The sequence below is a fragment of the Chelon labrosus genome (genome assembly GCF_963514085.1).
Source record: "Chelon labrosus genome assembly, chromosome: 8".
Taxonomy (NCBI): domain Eukaryota; kingdom Metazoa; phylum Chordata; class Actinopteri; order Mugiliformes; family Mugilidae; genus Chelon; species Chelon labrosus.
Window position 1 is genome coordinate 20,959,502 of NC_140358.1, and position 17,244 is coordinate 20,976,745.

The window sequence follows — 17,244 nt, forward strand, 5'->3', positions numbered from 1 at the left end:
GAGAGAGAGAGTCAGGTGTACTGCTGCTGCCTCCAAATATGAGACTGGTGGTTACAACGCGGGAAGTCGTTTACACAAAATGCGGCGCGGTGTTCAGGTGTTAACATCAGCTGTTAGTCATGACAACACTGCTGCTAGGCAACTGTTGGTGTCCAGAAGCAACCGAGGCTAACAGTTTAGCATGCTAACGACCTTATTTTTTATAAAAAACAAAAACATAATGAGAATAGGAAGCTCACACATATTATAAAACAATAGGGAACTTTATGTGACAAGTTCATAATGACAGACTATTCAATTCCGCCATTTCTGACACAATTGCGAGAAGTTGCCATTCAGATGGAGATGTTTTTTCAGGAGCTGGGCTTGGCCCCTTAGTTCCAGTGAAAGGAACGCTGAATGCTTCAGCATACCAAGAGATTTTGGACAATTCCACGCTCCCAACTACGTGGGAACAGTTTGGGAATGGCCCCTTCCTGTTCCAACATGACTGTGCACCAGTGCACAAAGCAAGGTCCATAAAAACATGGATGAGCGAGTTTGAGTCCTGATCTCAACCCGATAGAACACCTTTGGGATGAATTAGAGCGAAAGCTACGAGCCAGACCTTCTCGTCCAACATCAGTGTCTGATTTCACAAATGCGCTTCTGAAAGAATGGTCAAAAATTCTCATAAACACATTCCTAAACCTTGTGCAAAGGCTTCCCCAGAAGAGTTGAAGCTGTTGTAGCTGCAAAGGGTGGGCCGACATCATATTAAACCCTATTGATTGAGAATGGGATGTCACTCAAGTTCATATGCGTGTAAAGGCAAATGAGCGAATATTTTTGGCGATACAGTATAGGTATGTCTGCTCTTTAAAGTGAAGATCTCCGTTTTTTGGCGACACCTATGGAAATAAGAGGAGACTGCAGGTGTGTTTTTGAACCTCACTTCTCTAATTACTCTAGAAGTAGGAATTAAATATAAATCTTAACGCTTTTAAAAGAAACACAGCCAGCTTACAGCCGAAAAAACAAAAGCCAGTGAATAAACCTGAAGCATGTTATGACGACGTTGGTTTGATATAAGACGGGTACCTGCAATATGGCCACGCAAAAATAAGTGACTGTGTTTTTATGAAATATATTCTAAGTCCCTCATTGAATCGTCTCTGTTTGCAGCACTGTCTAGTTGATTAGCGTTTAAAAAGACCAATTTATCCACGGTTCATGCTAAAAATCATAACTCCCACTGGTTCTAAAGTTTTGTTCACAGTAGCTGAAAATTTAGTGCCAGGTGCCATCAGTTTAATTGCTCTTGGTGCAGTGACCTGTTAGCTGCTGCAGAGAGAGAGAGAGAAAGAGAGAGAGAAAAAAATCCGGATGACAGTAGTTAATACTGCTCTGTCACCGGTGTGTCCCGTCTCCTACTGCGGCAACAATCTGGCGCTTTGATTTTCCACATGAAAATCCAAAGCAGATGTCTGGAGCGCCGTTTATAAAATGTTTTTTTGTTCGGTGGGGGCGGCCTGAAGGGCGAGCGTTTGGGGCTCGCACCACACGGGGCAGAGCGTGCGGCCACACCTCTGCTGTCATTCCCCCGACTCTCTTTTCCCTGCATTTTCTGTCCGTCTACATTTAAGATAAATCTTTGCAACCGTCCGATGTAGTTGCTCTGTTATTATACGGATAGAGAGTCACAGTTAAGAGTAAAGGAGAATAAAATAAATCTGTCATATACAGTATTATGTATTATCTTTCTATATAATAAAGCCTGCAGCCGGTATCAGAATTTACTTTAGGAAGTAGGTAATCTTGTCAAGTATTCAGTCAGTGCCTACGGTTTCATTTTGATTAATTGATCCCAGCCCTGCTGATGGATCCACTGTAGTGTTGAGACAGTTGTGCAGAGACAGGGACGTGTGGAATGACATTTTATTGCGCGATTAGTCATTTTTCAGACAACAAGGCTCCCCCAACAATAAAACAAACAGCAACGTACAAAACAGCACACCTTTCTTGTTTTTAGTTTTTTTTGCCATCAACGGAAATTTAATAAGGTAGTGAGAGTACATAACAGAAAGTAATGAAGTGTGGAGGACGCGAGTTATGGTGATGTTGAGATGTCTAGGATGAGCTCGATGTCAAAGCCAAAGTAAGCACCATCGTCATGTAGTCAGGAAAGGCCATATTTCAGTAAGAAATATTCTAGGATGGGTGACGAGAGGTTAAACATGATACAAGAGGGTTGTTATCACAGTTTTCAGACATTTTTACCAACTAAAAAAAAAAAGAGAGAACAAAAAAAGAACAATATCGGTGTAGCACTACTTTATCATGCAATTTACTTTAGTAAACCTTCTGACACACAGACAAAATATACTTCAATAAGTAGAACTCAATACATCTCTGTCCAGCAATAGTCACAAAGCCTGTAATTTATACTCTTTAAATGTGAGATCCCTATCAAAAATAATATGCAGATTTTTATTTTTCTTAATATATCTAAAGTGCAAGTATTTATCCATTTTTATTCAATGCTTTCTGTAAGTATAAAATACAAAGGAAAAAAACAGCAATATGTTTTTCCTGTTTACATGTTATATTTTTCTGAAAGGAGGAGCATCATATATAACAAACCATATATATATATATATATACACACACACACGCCACAGATAAAATATTTCTTGAAAGATACAACATATTATCTCATATGGGGATGGTAAAGGGATTTAGACCAAACGGTGACATGGGATATGTTCATTGTGCATTGACCCCCACCCCTTTAAATCCAGGATCTGTTCCCCGACATCTTCAAAACATCTGAAAGAACGTCTTTATATCTATACACAACAGTAGCCTATACAGTCTGCAGACATGATGGACCCTACTACTTGGTGCGTGTGCAAACAGAAGACGTGCTGAATGAGCTCCTCTGTCAGTGGCTTGTGATGAGTCATATAGTGCTTGGCTTTGACCAGAGGCTGCGATTGGCTGTGTGATTAACCAGGAACTCTGAGCGGCCAATGAAAAGACTACAACACTGAAACCAGAAACAGAGCACGTTTGGTTGTCTGGAACACCTTAATGGAAGTTCAGTCTGTTTTCAGTCAGTACAGTTAGGCGGAGGCGAGTGGCCGCCGCTCACATTTCACTCTTGGAAGTTTGCTGTTAGTAAGTCATGCACATGTTGCTGTCGGCTGCAGCCAGAAACGCGATTAATCTCCCCAAGCAGACAAAGTACCTACAGTTGGAGCCATCCTAGCAATCTGACACTGAGTTACAAGCAACAAGTTACAAGCAACTGCTGCACATTTTCATGTTTCTATCAGCTAATATTTGTAAGGAATGGTCTGGTTGCCTGTAGACTGAGTGACAATAAACGAAGCTCTTTAAATCTAATTGCACAAATGGACACTGGCATGATTGCTACGATGGCTGCAGCTGGGTATTAAATCGAAACATCATTAATGCTAACCATCACTCTTGTATGCTGGACCTAGCCGGAGCCACCGAGGACAGTGTGCAGCTTCACAGAAAACAAGACGGAAAACATCTGCCTACCATTTTGCATTTGAGTCCCAGAAATGAATGACCGTGTAATTGCGGACACAACATGGCTGCAAGGTCACTCCAGAGTTGTTTTATTTTATTTTATTTATTTTTTTGCTGTGACAATGGGGTGGGTGAGCTCATCAAATGAGGAATTGGATTTGATCAGCAAAATCACAAGCGCCCCCTTCCTTTGTAACTCAGACAGAGCTGCGACCCAAAAATGGACAAGTCATGTTCATCGCAACAGAAACTTTCTTTCTGCACTGCAAAACACAACCGGCCCAGTAGCACCTGGCGATTACAGTCTGTAACAAGATGACACGTCTTTGAAAAAAAAAGAAAGAAAATGTGCGTTTCACAGAGTGAGGCATTCACAAAGTGAACTCTATGAGCAGGTTCAGGCTCTCCTTATATTTGGCCATTAGAGAAAGAGACGGAGAGAAAGGAAGTGTTGTATTTCCAGTCTTCATGTAGCATGAGCCTCCAGGAGGCCTAAATTCAATCAAGCTAAAGCTAAAACACTTTGGGGAATAAGTGCTGTATCACAACAGAGAGTCCACACTCATGCTGACCTCAAGACAAACTCAGTTTGACCTCAGATGTGCTTTGCCGGGCACATAGTCATAGGTGGCTTGTACATGTGTTCAATGGATTTTGATTAAATTCACAGGGCAGTGTGAGGAAATAGAGTCATCTCTGCAAGAGTGGAAACAGATTTTCTCTACTCCTCCAAAACGGAGAGAAAAGTCCCTAACTGGATCAGTCTAACAGCTGGGTCAGAAGGTCGCGGTAGGCTGCTGCTCGTAAGCCCCTACAGTGCAGTGCCAGGCTTCATCAGGCCTTTCACCGTCACTCTGAGACAAACGTGGGCCAAACAGATGGGATTTTCTGGAACACTTTTCTTGGCTTTGTCGCCATAGGCGTGACTAATCAAACCCAGATCACCATTTTAAAGCAGGGATCCAACGGGACGTCTAGTACCTTTTCAGCCCGATCGTGCTCTGGGGAATTCTGCTGTAGCCTAGCCTTAGCCATCCTACAAGTCTCATAGGTCACAGACTTGTAAATGCATTAGCCACTTCAATCCAGCTGAGGCCTCTAAAGCTGCAGTCCATACAGTCTGTGCTTCTCCTGCATGTCAGAAAGGTGGCACGCTACTCCGACGGGGCCCTTGCCCAGGCTCAGATGTATAAGCTGTTGTAACCTGCTTTAAATAAACCTGATCGAGGAACTAAACGCTTCGCGTGCTTTGATTGTTAAGTAGAATGTCGCTGTAAGCCTAAAGATCAGTTCGGGTCAAAATGAAGGAATGGACCATGTGACCTAAATGACGCATTTGGACAACTTTTGCCACACAGACAATGAGCCGGGGCCTTTTTTATGCTTTGAAGCCTGAGCTGAAAAGGAAAGAGGAGCAGACAAGAGATCAGAGTCTGCCCACATCAGAGAGGATCCCTCATTGTAAAAACAACAACAAACTCCTCTGTCCTATGGGCCTGCTGCGGCCGATCACTATCGCCTGGCTCTAGTGAAGCCGCACAAAAGTCAAATCGGGGTTTACCTGTCCTGCGATCGACCGTCCCAGGCGAGAGAGGGGGTCGCACTCAGGCTCCAAGCACTCAGTTTCTAATGACAGGAGTCCTTGTGTAGCTCTAGACACCATTCAAAATACTTTACAGGCCTCCCAAACACTCAGATAGCAACAAGAGGCCTCGGCAAGGGGGAGACCGTATGTGTGTGTGTGTGTCGGCCACCCCTGGACCTGAGCCTCAAGATACTATTCAGCTTTAGTGTAGGCCGGAGCAGAGGGGCTGACATGGAGACAGACAGTGGTTGTCGACTGCTGTGTGTTTGGAGAGTAAAAAAGAGGGGCAGGGCGTTTCTCTGCGGTGACTCCGTATGGGGGACGTAAAACACTAATCTACGCGCACTGAGAGACGGACAAGGCAGCCTACTGGTTTACAGAATGTGACAGGAAAAAACACCTCACTACTAGTCTGACTTATTATTATTTTTTTCACTCTGAGCAAGTGCTTGAGAAGAAAGTCTTCACATTTCGGAAAATATAATGCAGATGCATCAACCTCATGCTTTCAAATATCTACTGATCACGTAGCCTGTACATTTTTTCGTCTTTTTAATAGTCTATACACGTGATACAATGCCACGATTGGCACGTACACAATATTGCACACTAATATGAAATGTCCTACGCTCGTCGGCGGCTTCATCTCTGGCTGGGAGGGAGAAGCCAGACACGTTTAGGACAATGTAATGTGGAAAGAAAGAAAAAAACAAAAAACAAAGAGCATCAGAATAACAATAATGCAAAAGTGACATATTCTGAGCGGCGAGGCCCCCATGGGACGATCAAGGGGCTGTAGCACCATAAAGAGATAGATACTGCCTCGGCCCTGCACCGATAGGCCTCTACATCCACTGGACTGCGCTCAGACTGTCTGCATGGGACCGGCCGGCCCGCTGGCCCGCCTGGCTGGCTGACTGCCCGGCTCCTAAACAGCATCCATCTCAGCTCTAACAAACATCCAGTCGCTCCCGATTTTTTATTATTTATTTTTTTGTTGTTGTTGCTGTCCTGTCTTTTTATTTTCTACACGGTGCATATGGCCTGTAAAGCCACCCGTAACAGCTCCAGTTTAATCTCTGTGCTCGCAGTCGGTGTTGCCACAGAAGGCGCATCGCGGGTCCTTCCCTGGTTCCAGGGAGACACATCTCTACTCTGTGACAGACCACCCAGCCAGGTGCGCTGCTAGGGATTCTGGGCTCCATGTTGCCAGTGAGCCACCACCACCACCAGCTACCCTCAAACCCCAGCTCTTTTCTACCCTGTAGCACTGTCGGGGCCCTCCCTCTCAAAAGCTCCCAGCAGCCCTTCAGCCTTCTTCAGGTGTTGCCACACGTGCTCCATGCACTGCAGGGGTGTGAATCCCACAGTCCTGCTGAGTATATATTTCTGCCTACATAACAGCACTCGTAAAATAAAACGTACAGCGGTCGAGGTCACAGACCATCCACGTGAGAACACGTAAACGAGTGGAGTGTATAAGGCACGGGTCGTAATGACGTCAGAGAGGATGCGTTGCCTCGCCGCGCGCTGCGCTGACGCGTCTTTATTTTTTATATATATATATATCATTTTTTTTAGTTTTTGTTTCCGCGCCTCGCGCTCCCACAAGTGGACCTCATCTTTTTTTTGCATCCCCCCCCTCCCCCCTCCAAGAGGAAAAAAAAAAACAACAACATCAAAGTAACAAAGAAAAAACTTAACCCACAGAAAACGTGGGTATCTTAATAAGGATTTTTTTACAGCTGATTCACAAAATCATAATTAGTACATCTAAGTTAGCACTTTTTTTTCATTTAAGTTTATATGGACATGGTGCAAGAGGGCTGATATTCAATAGCTCAGAGATATAGATTTATCCCGTTTGTTTGAGGCGCACAAAATAGGCTGTTAAGTTTTTGAGTCTCCAACTTTCCACTATGGCATGATAGATCTGCTCTCATTAGCCGACTACGGTTCTGGTTTTTTAGTCAAATTAAAGCCTACTTTGCCAACTTCTTTTACAAAACATGAGCCTACACGCATGCTGACAGGTGTTTACAGGCCTGTAGTGCTGCGTTCTGCGAGTCATACACTTTTAGAGCGCTTTCATATTTATTCTGCGTACCTTTATAATAAACTATACATCTGGTATCCGGTTTTGGTTTCGTAAAATCCATAATATATTCTCTTTGTGCTGATGTCAAATATTCGTTCTACATGAAGACTGTCATTTTTATATAATAGACCTCTGGTTTTCTTTTTCTGATTTAATCTTAGTATATTACCAGTCTGAAAACATTTAAACCTCTGTGTTTTTTTTTGTTTTTTTGTTTTTTTTTTCTCTGTTGATGTGTGCAAAATCTGTCGTCGATAGAGATATAAACACTCTGTTCATTGTCATTTAAATCAAGTAGGAAACAGTTCATATCTTACAGTTCGATCCTTGATAGCAGCGGCTTACTGTTACATGGTGGTAAGTGGGGTGACATCCAGTAAAATGAGCGAGGAGGCAGCAGAGGTGCTGCCATGTCTGTGGAGGTTGTGTGTGGGGGTGATTCCCTTGGAAATTCTCTTTCTATTTTACAGTTAAAAGTCTGGTTTTTTGTCTCACAGTTCGGTTTTGTCTGGTTGCTTGAAATCCGCGTCAGTCATCGTCTCCATCATCTGCGCCGTGCGGGCCCTCAGGTAGCAGTTCGGAGGCCCGTTTCTCTCTACTCCTCTCCTGGATCTTCCTCATCTCCTCCGCGTATTTACTGAAGGTGTTGCCGAATTTGGACCACACTTTGCAGGGAACCGTGATGGAGTTCCGGTACGTGGGCTTCACCTCGCTAACCCGCATGAAGACTCCGTACTTATTGGAGCCCACGTCGAAGAAGAAGCGCTTGTTGTCGACCGTGAGAGAGGTGCCCTCCGGGAGCTCCGCCGGCTCCTCGTCCACGCCGTAGTCGTCGATGAGTTTGGCCAAAGCGTCGCGGAACTCGATGAGACCCTGCGCCGGCAAAGCGATGGTCTGGCCTTGTGCGCTTCCCAATCCAGGCCCCCGATTAACGGTCTGTCGGATCCTCAGGAACCGCCCCCTCTGGTTCTCCTTTAGATCCATGTAATATTTCCGATTCTCCCGCACCAGGAATTCGCTCTTGAGCGCCCGCCGGGGCTCATCCTGCACAATGTCCGGGTTGGTCGGGCCCAGCTGGGCGTAATGTTCGATAAAGTCCCCGAGATAATCGCGGAACTCCACGGCGACAGACATGGAGAGAGTGAGGCGGCTCTTGTTTCCCCCAGCCCCGACCTCGGCTATCTTTAGGAAGCGGCCTTTAACATTCTGCTTCACGTCAAGGTAGAAGCGCTTGTTCTGGATGTCGACGCGCTTGGAGGCGAGCTCCTCGGTGTCGTGCTGCAGCCGGGACATGGCGCCCATCGCGCCCGGGGGCAGCGAGCCGGGGCCTGCGGTGGGCCCTCCGTGGTCACTGCCACTGTCTCTGTCCGCCATGATGCTGCCTCCCTGCTTTACCTTCCACCGTCTCCCTCTGCCTGCTGCAACCTCGACTGCCCGTCAAACCACTCCGCCGCTCTATCGCGAGACGAGAGAAGGAGGAGAGGATGAAAAAATGAAAGTAACTGTAGTCGGTGTTACTGTAGTACTCCGAGCGGGCTGCGTTCAAGATAGTCGCGCTGTTTCTGCAACGTTTCGCACAGAATTTTCATTTCAGCCTTTAATGTGGTGTTATATTGCAAGTGAAAGTTAACCCCCACCCGCGTGAGCCTAAATCACTGCAGTAGTAGCATAGATATATGGATAGATAGGTAGATAGAAAGATAGATAGAAAGACAGAAAGACAGAAAGACAGAAAGATAGATGTCAAAGTATGTAAAGCTCACACCTGTCTGCACACGGTTTAAGAGAATATAAAGGGCAGGGCACGGACAAAGTCCTACCTGGTGGTTCTTGGCTGGGGTGTTTCAGCACCGTGGACAGTTGTTTAGGGCTTTCAGCACCACGGACAGCGAACCCGCGCAGTCCCCGTGGAGGGAGACGGAAGGAGCGGGACGAGAGGGAAATTTCTGAATGAGCAGCAGCAGATGATGATGGTGGCTGTGTGGGAGTCTGAGGACGGGGGCTGATAACACCGTGAAGCATCATGAATCATTACCCTGTGATTGGACTTGCGTGTGTGTCACTGTTTCTCAATGGGAAAGTGTTATGGCTTGGCCTTTAAAGGGTTTATCAGTGTGAAGGAGTCAAAAGGAAACTGACTGAAAAACAAAAACATCTTGAACGACTAGTCAGAAATTAATGTAATTCATATAAACCTGCAGCATGAATCCAAAACTTGTTTGGATCAAGGGTTAAATTTAAACATACACAAGCGGTGATAGAAAATCCTTGAAATTAGCAGGATAGCTAATTAATTATGAAATGATTTATTGTGTAGATGTACAATCAAACACAATTATCTATATGTGACCTCAATTTAACCTGTCAATTACCATTATCAGATATATTAATTGGTCTATTATAAACCAACAATATATATAATATATTTTTTGAGATTTTGTATTATTCTGGAAAAACAAGTCGTGTTACATTTTATTTTATTTATTTTTTCAAATAACCTTGTGAATTTGGCACTTTCTTCATTCCTTTCTCAGGAAATCAGACTATACGATAGTAGTCGACAGGTTAGATACTTAATAGTTTAAATAATAAGGAACAAATGAGACAGTCATCATTTCAGCCTCTAATTAAAATATTTTTTAAGTATATTAAAGCATAAATGTAACTAATATAAAATTGCTATTAAGCACAATAATGACAGTCATCTGTGAGTTTTAATAGTGGGTGGAGCAGGCCCCCATGTAGAAGAATGATGAGTCCTTAAGCGATTAGAGAGCAATAGGCTGTTATTAAAGTCAATAAACCAAATCTTAAATAGTGAAACCCTCCTGTGCTTAAGTGTAAGTTTAGGTGTTGTAGATATTTTGAAAGCTGTGCTGCAAACAGGATAAATATAAAATCTGTGTTATAAGAGGAGAGAGGGACAGTGTGATAAACTGACTGTTCGACTGGTCAAAGAGAAACAGATAAGTATGTAAGATAAGTGTATTTTCCAGACAGCAGACACTGGTTGTAGAACCCCATTTGACCCATGAGTGTTCCCGGTGATGTAAGAGAATTAGGGAACGAGAGCCGCTGAGAAGAAATCTGTGTCAAACGTAGGCCGTAAAAAAACATATTCTGTAAAAATAACAAAAAGGACTGCTGTGTCATTAAATGGTATCAGAGTGAGCACAGTGTGTCATGAGAGGCCGGTTCAAGTGACCTCGTCAACACCCCGCTGAAATGCCGATGCATTTTCCAAAAAGCAGCCCCCGCCGTGGTAATTCCCCCAGCTCTGGTATGAGCGTCAGGGGAATCGTGGAGGCAGTCGGTGGCCTCCTCGGGCCAGTCAGCAGGAACTGGTTCTGTACTCCCCTTCGCTTTGTCAACAAATGATTTTCCTCTCAGGGCTAATTTGGAAAATTCCTGCACGGGGTTTCTGAACGGGAGCTTTAATGAATGCACCAGCGGTCGAATGAATGAAGGAGAGACGGATCGGTGAATGGGTGGGCAGTGGGCAGTGGGCAGTGGGCGGAGAGGTAAAGAGGTGGGGGTGGGTCACAGGACGGATCACAGACTCACGGGCTGCTTTCCCCTTTGAAATTCTGTGATGACCTGTGAGCTGCAGAAACACTTCCACTAATGGGGAACAATCAATGTGATTAATCAAACCTGTGTGTATGAGTTTCTAGCACCACAGAGAGCACACATAACTTTTACTTGAGATATTTACTCCTAGTGACTTACATCGATCAGTCATAACATTATGACCACCTTCCTAATATTGTGTAGGTCTCCCTTGTGCCTCCAAAACAGTTGTGACTCATCAAAGAGTGGACATGGGCCTTCTGAGGGTGTCCTGTGGTGTCTGGCAACAGATTGATGTTAGTGGGGGGACTTTGGGTCCTATGGCTTAAGGGGAGGGGGCTCTGTGGATCATCCTACAGATACTTGATCAGTTTGGGATCTAGTGAATTTGGAGGCCAGGTCAGGTTTTTAGTTGCTCCCATTTTTGTGTGTGTCTGTGTCAGGCTGCTGGGGTGGCTGCTGGCATCAAGGAGTGTTATTGCTATGGGGTGGGGGTGCCTGGTCTGTTCTAGGTGGGTGGTACATGTCTAAGTAATATCCACATAAATGCCAGGTCCAAAAGTTTCCCTCGCAGATCATTGCGGTCACAAGCTGGTCAATTTTAATTACTTCTCCTGTCAGTGGTTTTAATGTTGTGGCTGATCGGTTTAAATGTATGCAGTGAGAAGAAGAGCATTCACTGCAGCAGTCTGATTGTGGCCTTCAAGCCATATGAGGAAGGCCAGCAAGCGATTAGCCTGTTGGATCTGAGTGCTTCACGTCTTTCAGCACCATGGACAGAGACGGGTCCCTGACCTGCTGGGGAGACGAGGACATGATGTAGGTGTATGCTCTGATGAAATGGCCTCTCGTACATTTCCTTTATCATCTCAGTCACCTATAGGATGAAGACCTCTGCACGTGTCCCCTATATGACATTATATTTTATCCCTCTCTCAGGGTGGACAATGAAAGGCTTCCTGACCTCTACCGAAGGGCGCTCGGCTCCTGACAGGGAGGGAAAGGTGAACCTTATGAATGGGTTGGCTGATGGTAAAACGCAGAGGGGGTCAGGGACTGGAAGGTGGGTATGTCATGCGTGGTCAACATATTGACACTCAGTGTAGTGTACTAAGCTCTGGTTTTACTGGTAGAGACGCATTCAATTTAAAAAAAAAAAAAAAAAAGTGGTTTTATATTCTGTATCTGAGCCGGATTGAATGAAAATGTCTCTCCACTATGATAATAGCCGCAGTTTGTGGCAGCCTAACTGTTGCTACCACGTGTTGCCATAGAGTCCTTAAACTGCACAGTTCCCCAAAGCGGCATTCGTGAACTGCAATGACTCGTTGACAGTGTTGAAATGTCAGGTTTTGGGTGTGCTCACTGAGCGTGCTACGTCTGGACGCATCTAAAGCGCAAGAGTCGAAACTCTCCGCTCTCTTCGCCATGCCGACGAATCCATTGAGAGAATTTCGCAGCGTTAGTCATCGCAACAGCTATCCGCAGTGTGTGTAGTAGTCGCCTATAGCCTCTCTTGCACCTCTTGCACCGGAGATCCACAGTGGGCGCCGTGCAGGGCTTGGCTACAGACGCACTCTGTGCCGCGTGTCTGTGCACCGCGTGCGCGATTTCTCCTGCACCCACCCGCAGAGGTTTAACAGTCGGCCGGCATGGTCTCACGCCGGTTGGGTCCGTGCCGCTGGGCCGCTGGGCGCCCGGGTCATTAGGGTGTTTGCGCAGGACGTGGCGAGCCGACGCCAGTGACCGGGCAGGTGATGTTTGCTCACGTAAGCCGCTCGCGTTTGATGAGGGGCGCAGGGGACGCGGCTGGAGGGTGCGCGCTACTGTTGCAACGCCTCACCGGATAACCGCTGCTATCCCATCCTGTCCGTTTGTTTCTTCTCGGGTTTTTTTTTTTTTTTTTTTTTGTTCTCTTTTTATTTTTTATTTCGCTGAACGCTACTGACGGATTTTTGCGAGAGCGGGACACTTGGCGATCGAAAGAAGTGGATAAAGGACCCGATTTTGCGTGTGCGTGTGCGTGGAGTGCGTAGCATTTCTTGTGATTCCCCTGTACGCGCAAGCCGCTTTTTTCCTTCCAGAGAGGCAATGCGCCCACCCATGCGATGCTAGCCTATTAGCTGGAGAGGGAGAGAGAGAGAGCGAGAGAGAGAGAGCGAGAGAGAGAGAGAAAGAGGGAGAGAGAGAGAGGTTTCAGCCCTGGATTCGAGAGGAGGCTAATTTACGAGTCTTGTTTTGCCTTTCAGGAAAAGGGGAGATAAGAGGGGGAGGGTGGTTGGTGAAGGAGAATGCAGCAATCACATTTTTAAGCATGCAGAAGCGGGCCGTTTCCGGTTCCTAGGCTGGTGTGTCCCCCCATCCGACGCCAGCAGCCGTATGGGGAAAGCAGCGGCAGACACAGATGGCATGGACACTTCCACAAGGTCTGCCGCTCTGCCCTGCCTGCTCTGCCGGAGCCCGTTCGCCGCCGTCTCTCTCTTCCAGCTCGCTCCGCCGCCCAGCAGCACTGCAGCACAGCACAGGCTGACGGCATGAGGCTTGATCCAGTGCATTTCTCCATGCTGGTCATCGGGGTCTCCTTCGCCTGTTACGCCCCGAGTCTCAACTCCCTCCAGGACCAGGCGTACAGATCAGCCGTGGTCATCGAGGGCGAGGTGCGCTCCTCCCCGGAGAACGTCTCCTCCCGGGAGCCCTACAGTGTGAATGTCAAAGTGCTGGATGTGTGGCCCGTCAACAGCGGCGGCCTCGAGAGGGAGCAGCTCGTGACCGTCGGGGACTTCGGCTCCGAGGCCCCGTGCACCACGGTGGAGAAGGACCACAGATATATCTTTTTCATGGACCCGACCGCCGAGCCCTTGGTATTCAAGGCATCGTACGCCCCCGTGGACGCCAGCGAGCCGGAGCTGAAGAGTGTGGAGAGTGTGTTGTGCGAGCACTGCGGTAAGTTTAAGGCTTTTCCGTTATACCTGCCTGTGCACTCACAGCGCACTATAAGGGCCACTGGAGCTGCCATGGTGATGTAAGGAGACATCCACCACTCTCTGGCTGCGCGTGCACGTGTGCAGTCTATACAGTGTGTCAGCGTGCATACAACACATGCATGCGCGCCAGGCGATTGACACTTCAATTCTCCATAACCCGGTCACCCATAATGAAATGAGAAGCGTGTCAGGGGATGTGTCTCTCTGTGTGTGTGTGCAGGTCTGTGTGTTGAAGAGATGGATAAATCTGCTAGTTTAACTTTATCAGCAGGTACTTCCTGTGATTAGACAGAAAACTTGCCTGGATTCCAGCAAGATCTGCATCATCACATCATTGCACTGAAGTAGGCTGCATGTGGAGTCTTAAGGTGGAACACTCAGCCAAAGGCAGCAGCTCCTCTCTCTCTCTCTGTGTGTGTGTGTGTGTGTGCATCAGAGAAAGAGAGAGTTAGGCCAAGCATGTGATGGGAATCAGGGACAGCAACCTCGTCTTGAAGTAACCTCATTTCCACAAACTTTGTATTGTTGCCTTTGGCCGGTATTAGATGTCAGATCCGGTGCCGCTTCGTACTGGAAACTGTGGCAACATCCTTGACAGTGCCAGTGTTGACTGCAGTGACAGAATGTGGGAGGCGGCAACGCTACAGATCTCCAAACTTGTTGCCAGTTCCTTTTGTTCACGCAGCACAACAAACGACAGAAACTGCCGTAGCTCTTCCTGGTCTTTAAGTTACTTACAGTCCTCGAGAAGTAGAGAAAACTAGGGCGCAGGAGCCGGTGGGCAGGTGGGAAAACTAGTCTGTTTAACCACATTAAAAGCAACATAAAGCCTAAAGTTTTAAGATGTTTTTTGTCCTTTTTTTCCTCATTTCTTCTCCATTTCGTATCCACCTCCTTATAGCTCAAATAACGTGTGAATTAAATCTTTGTGTGACTCATATTGTATCTTATTCAGTTAGTTGTAGGGACTCTTGATTCTCCTGCCAATATTTCCTTCAAGACGACTATAAGTAATTATCCTCATGATCTGCTCCATCTGTGTTTTCAGCACTGTACTGCAGCAATGCCTTCGACTAGATGTAACTGTGATCTGATTGTGTTTTAGTAACTCTGAGCAAAGACACAGGCAGGAAGTACCAGTTCCCCCTCCCGCACAGAAAGCCATTTTTCTCATACACTTTTTATGAAGCTCAAAAGGAACTGTAAAGCTCATTTGTCACACGAACGTGAGGACAGGAAACACTTGAAAGCACAGGCAAAAAACCTGGAGAATAAAAATAAACTCCTGTGCAAACTAACGGCGCCTTAAAGTGTTCAGTCCTAACAGAAGTCAAACTCAGAAGTCTGAACAAAGGGTTTATCGATCGCTCGAGGAAACAACGCGACGTTCTATTTTTACCTCGCGCTAAAATTATTCAAGTCATTCACTTATGACAGTGCAGTTGCAAGGCGGGGATGAGCTCGCTTTCTCTCCGCACAATCCGCATGTAGCTTCCGCCGCCTCGCTTGCATCCGTTGCTCCAATCATTTTGCATTTTGTGCCTCACAAGGAATCTCCACGAGGGCCACAGAGAGAAGAGAGAAATGCATCTTTATCAGACGCTCCAGAGCGTGTGGTGACACTATAGATGTGCACAGCAACACAAGAAAGGCTGTATCCATTATTTCCATCAGTTCTGCCTCTTTTCTAAGACTGACTGGATTAATCTGTGATAGTAAAACATAATCACACAAGTGCAAAATACATAGACAGAGACAGCCATGAGCTTAAGGGAACACTTCATCCTTGCATCCGTACGTTTTATTTTCAAATAGCAAACTTTAAGATGTTATAAAAATCTTTCAGTAGCCAGCCGTGGTGAATCTCTGTGTGAATCTGGTTTAAAAACGGCCAACAAATATCAAAAATACTAAACGTCTCTTTTCATCACAGATGCTGTTCCACATGTATTTGCAGCCTCTGCTTGGTGCATCTCAAATGCATAAATATCCAGTAAAGTGTTACAGCTCCCTCTGCAAAAGCTCTATAACTGATTATTGGCCAAGACTTGCCCTCAGTTGTAGCTCTCTCTCCCTCTCTCTCTCTGTCTCTCTGGCTACACTGACACTTTTCATTGGGTGGATGCAGCAGTGTCGGGGGGTAGCCGGGAAATGAGCTACGGCCGAGCAGGAGTCCCAGCCAGCAGTCGGGCTGGAGATGTGCAGATACTGTAGAAGAGTGTAATCTGAGACAGGAGTAATTGCGGCTCAAAGATGGGCCGGTGAGGGGTGTGTCAGCAGACACACACCCTGACCGTAGCCAATCCGGAAGCAAGCCTAAACACGGCCGGCCAATCCCTGCCAAGCGCTCAGTACACCCACATCTGCACAAACCCCTGGCAGTTCCTATCAACACATCATATTTTACAAACGCCTCAGTTACTAGTAGTAGCGTGGTGTGAAACGTTTGGGTTATGCTGAACTGGTGGCCCAATAAAGCAGGTAGAGACAGATGATCCAGCTTCCCTTTATCAAAAAGATCACTGCAGCTGTTATCTACTGGGTGGCACAGTTAGTTACGAGGGACGCAGCTCATCACGCTTGTCAGGCTTTATTCTGCCATGACAGTACACTCTCTGATGTCTGTGCGTTAGCTTCAGTACGAGCATTCACTATGGCACCACCGCAGTGCCAAGTTTTAAGAGGATACATCACTGTAGGCCTCAGGACAGCTCTACCATTTACTGTATTATAAAGGCAAAGGATCAATACAGCTTCCCTTCTGTCTGTTTTACCTCATTGCAATAGTGCAAAAACAATAAAACTGTGTAGAATAATGAATGACAGCCAGTCTAGGTGCACTCTTTAGCTGGATAGCTGATGTTTCTGGCCTAGCAGCGGCCCGTCAGGCAGATAGCGCTGACGTGCAGAATTTCAGGGGCCCGTTCTTGATATTTCTGGGTTATGAGAACATCCAGAAGCCACACAATGTCAGCGTTTGTGCCTGTAATACAAGTTAATATCATTTTTAGACAGCTGCTTATCAGGTTACTGTCTCTGGGATTAATTCAGACTTCGTGCCGGTGAATGTTGACATTTTAAAGTTAGGACGCACAGAGCGCTCGCTGTGAGAGAAATTATGAGACGGTAAATCTTTTTTCTTTCTTTTTTTTTTTTCTTTTGCTCAATAAAAGATAGCAGAGCCATCTTCCAAAAGCAGAGGCAATGTTGATTAAATGGCGAGAGCGGCCAGTTCCTCTCTTACTGTTTATTTTATTGAGTCTGCCATAGCTACTTCCAATAAGCCCCCGCCTCCGAACTCCAACTTAGCCCACACTCCTGACCAAGACGCAGCTGTGGCTTGCCTTATTTATCCCCACGCTTTTCAGATCAGTATTTGCCGAAATGGGTGCGACCTTATCTTATGTGCTATATATAAAACTTTCTTTATGAGGCATTCAAGGCTACATCATACGTCGAGTAGTTCT

General features: G+C 46.2%; 2 protein-coding genes across 2 annotated transcripts in view; one reads left to right on the forward strand and one right to left on the reverse strand.

Moving 5' to 3' along the window:
• Positions 1-1,821: 1,821 nt before the first annotated feature.
• purab (purine-rich element binding protein Ab) lies at positions 1,822-8,732 on the reverse strand. The gene has a single exon (XM_084549842.1). The coding sequence runs from the start codon at positions 8,595-8,597 to the stop codon at positions 7,752-7,754; it is 846 nt and encodes a 281-aa protein (XP_084405968.1). The 5' UTR covers positions 8,598-8,732; the 3' UTR covers positions 1,822-7,751.
• Positions 8,733-13,327: 4,595 nt separating this feature from the next.
• Positions 13,328-17,244, forward strand: part of nrg2b (neuregulin 2b) — a gene marked incomplete at both ends in the record, with an annotated part of 46,632 nt that continues 42,715 nt past the window's right edge. The window contains 1 exon segment of the mRNA XM_084550134.1: positions 13,328-13,736. Within this exon segment, the coding sequence (XP_084406260.1) occupies positions 13,328-13,736 (409 nt within the window).

What these genes read in the sequence shown, in the direction of transcription:
- purab (XM_084549842.1), bottom strand. Translation starts at nt 8,597, where the DNA reads ATGGCGGACAGAGACAGTGGCAGTGACCACGGAGGGCCCACCGCAGGC.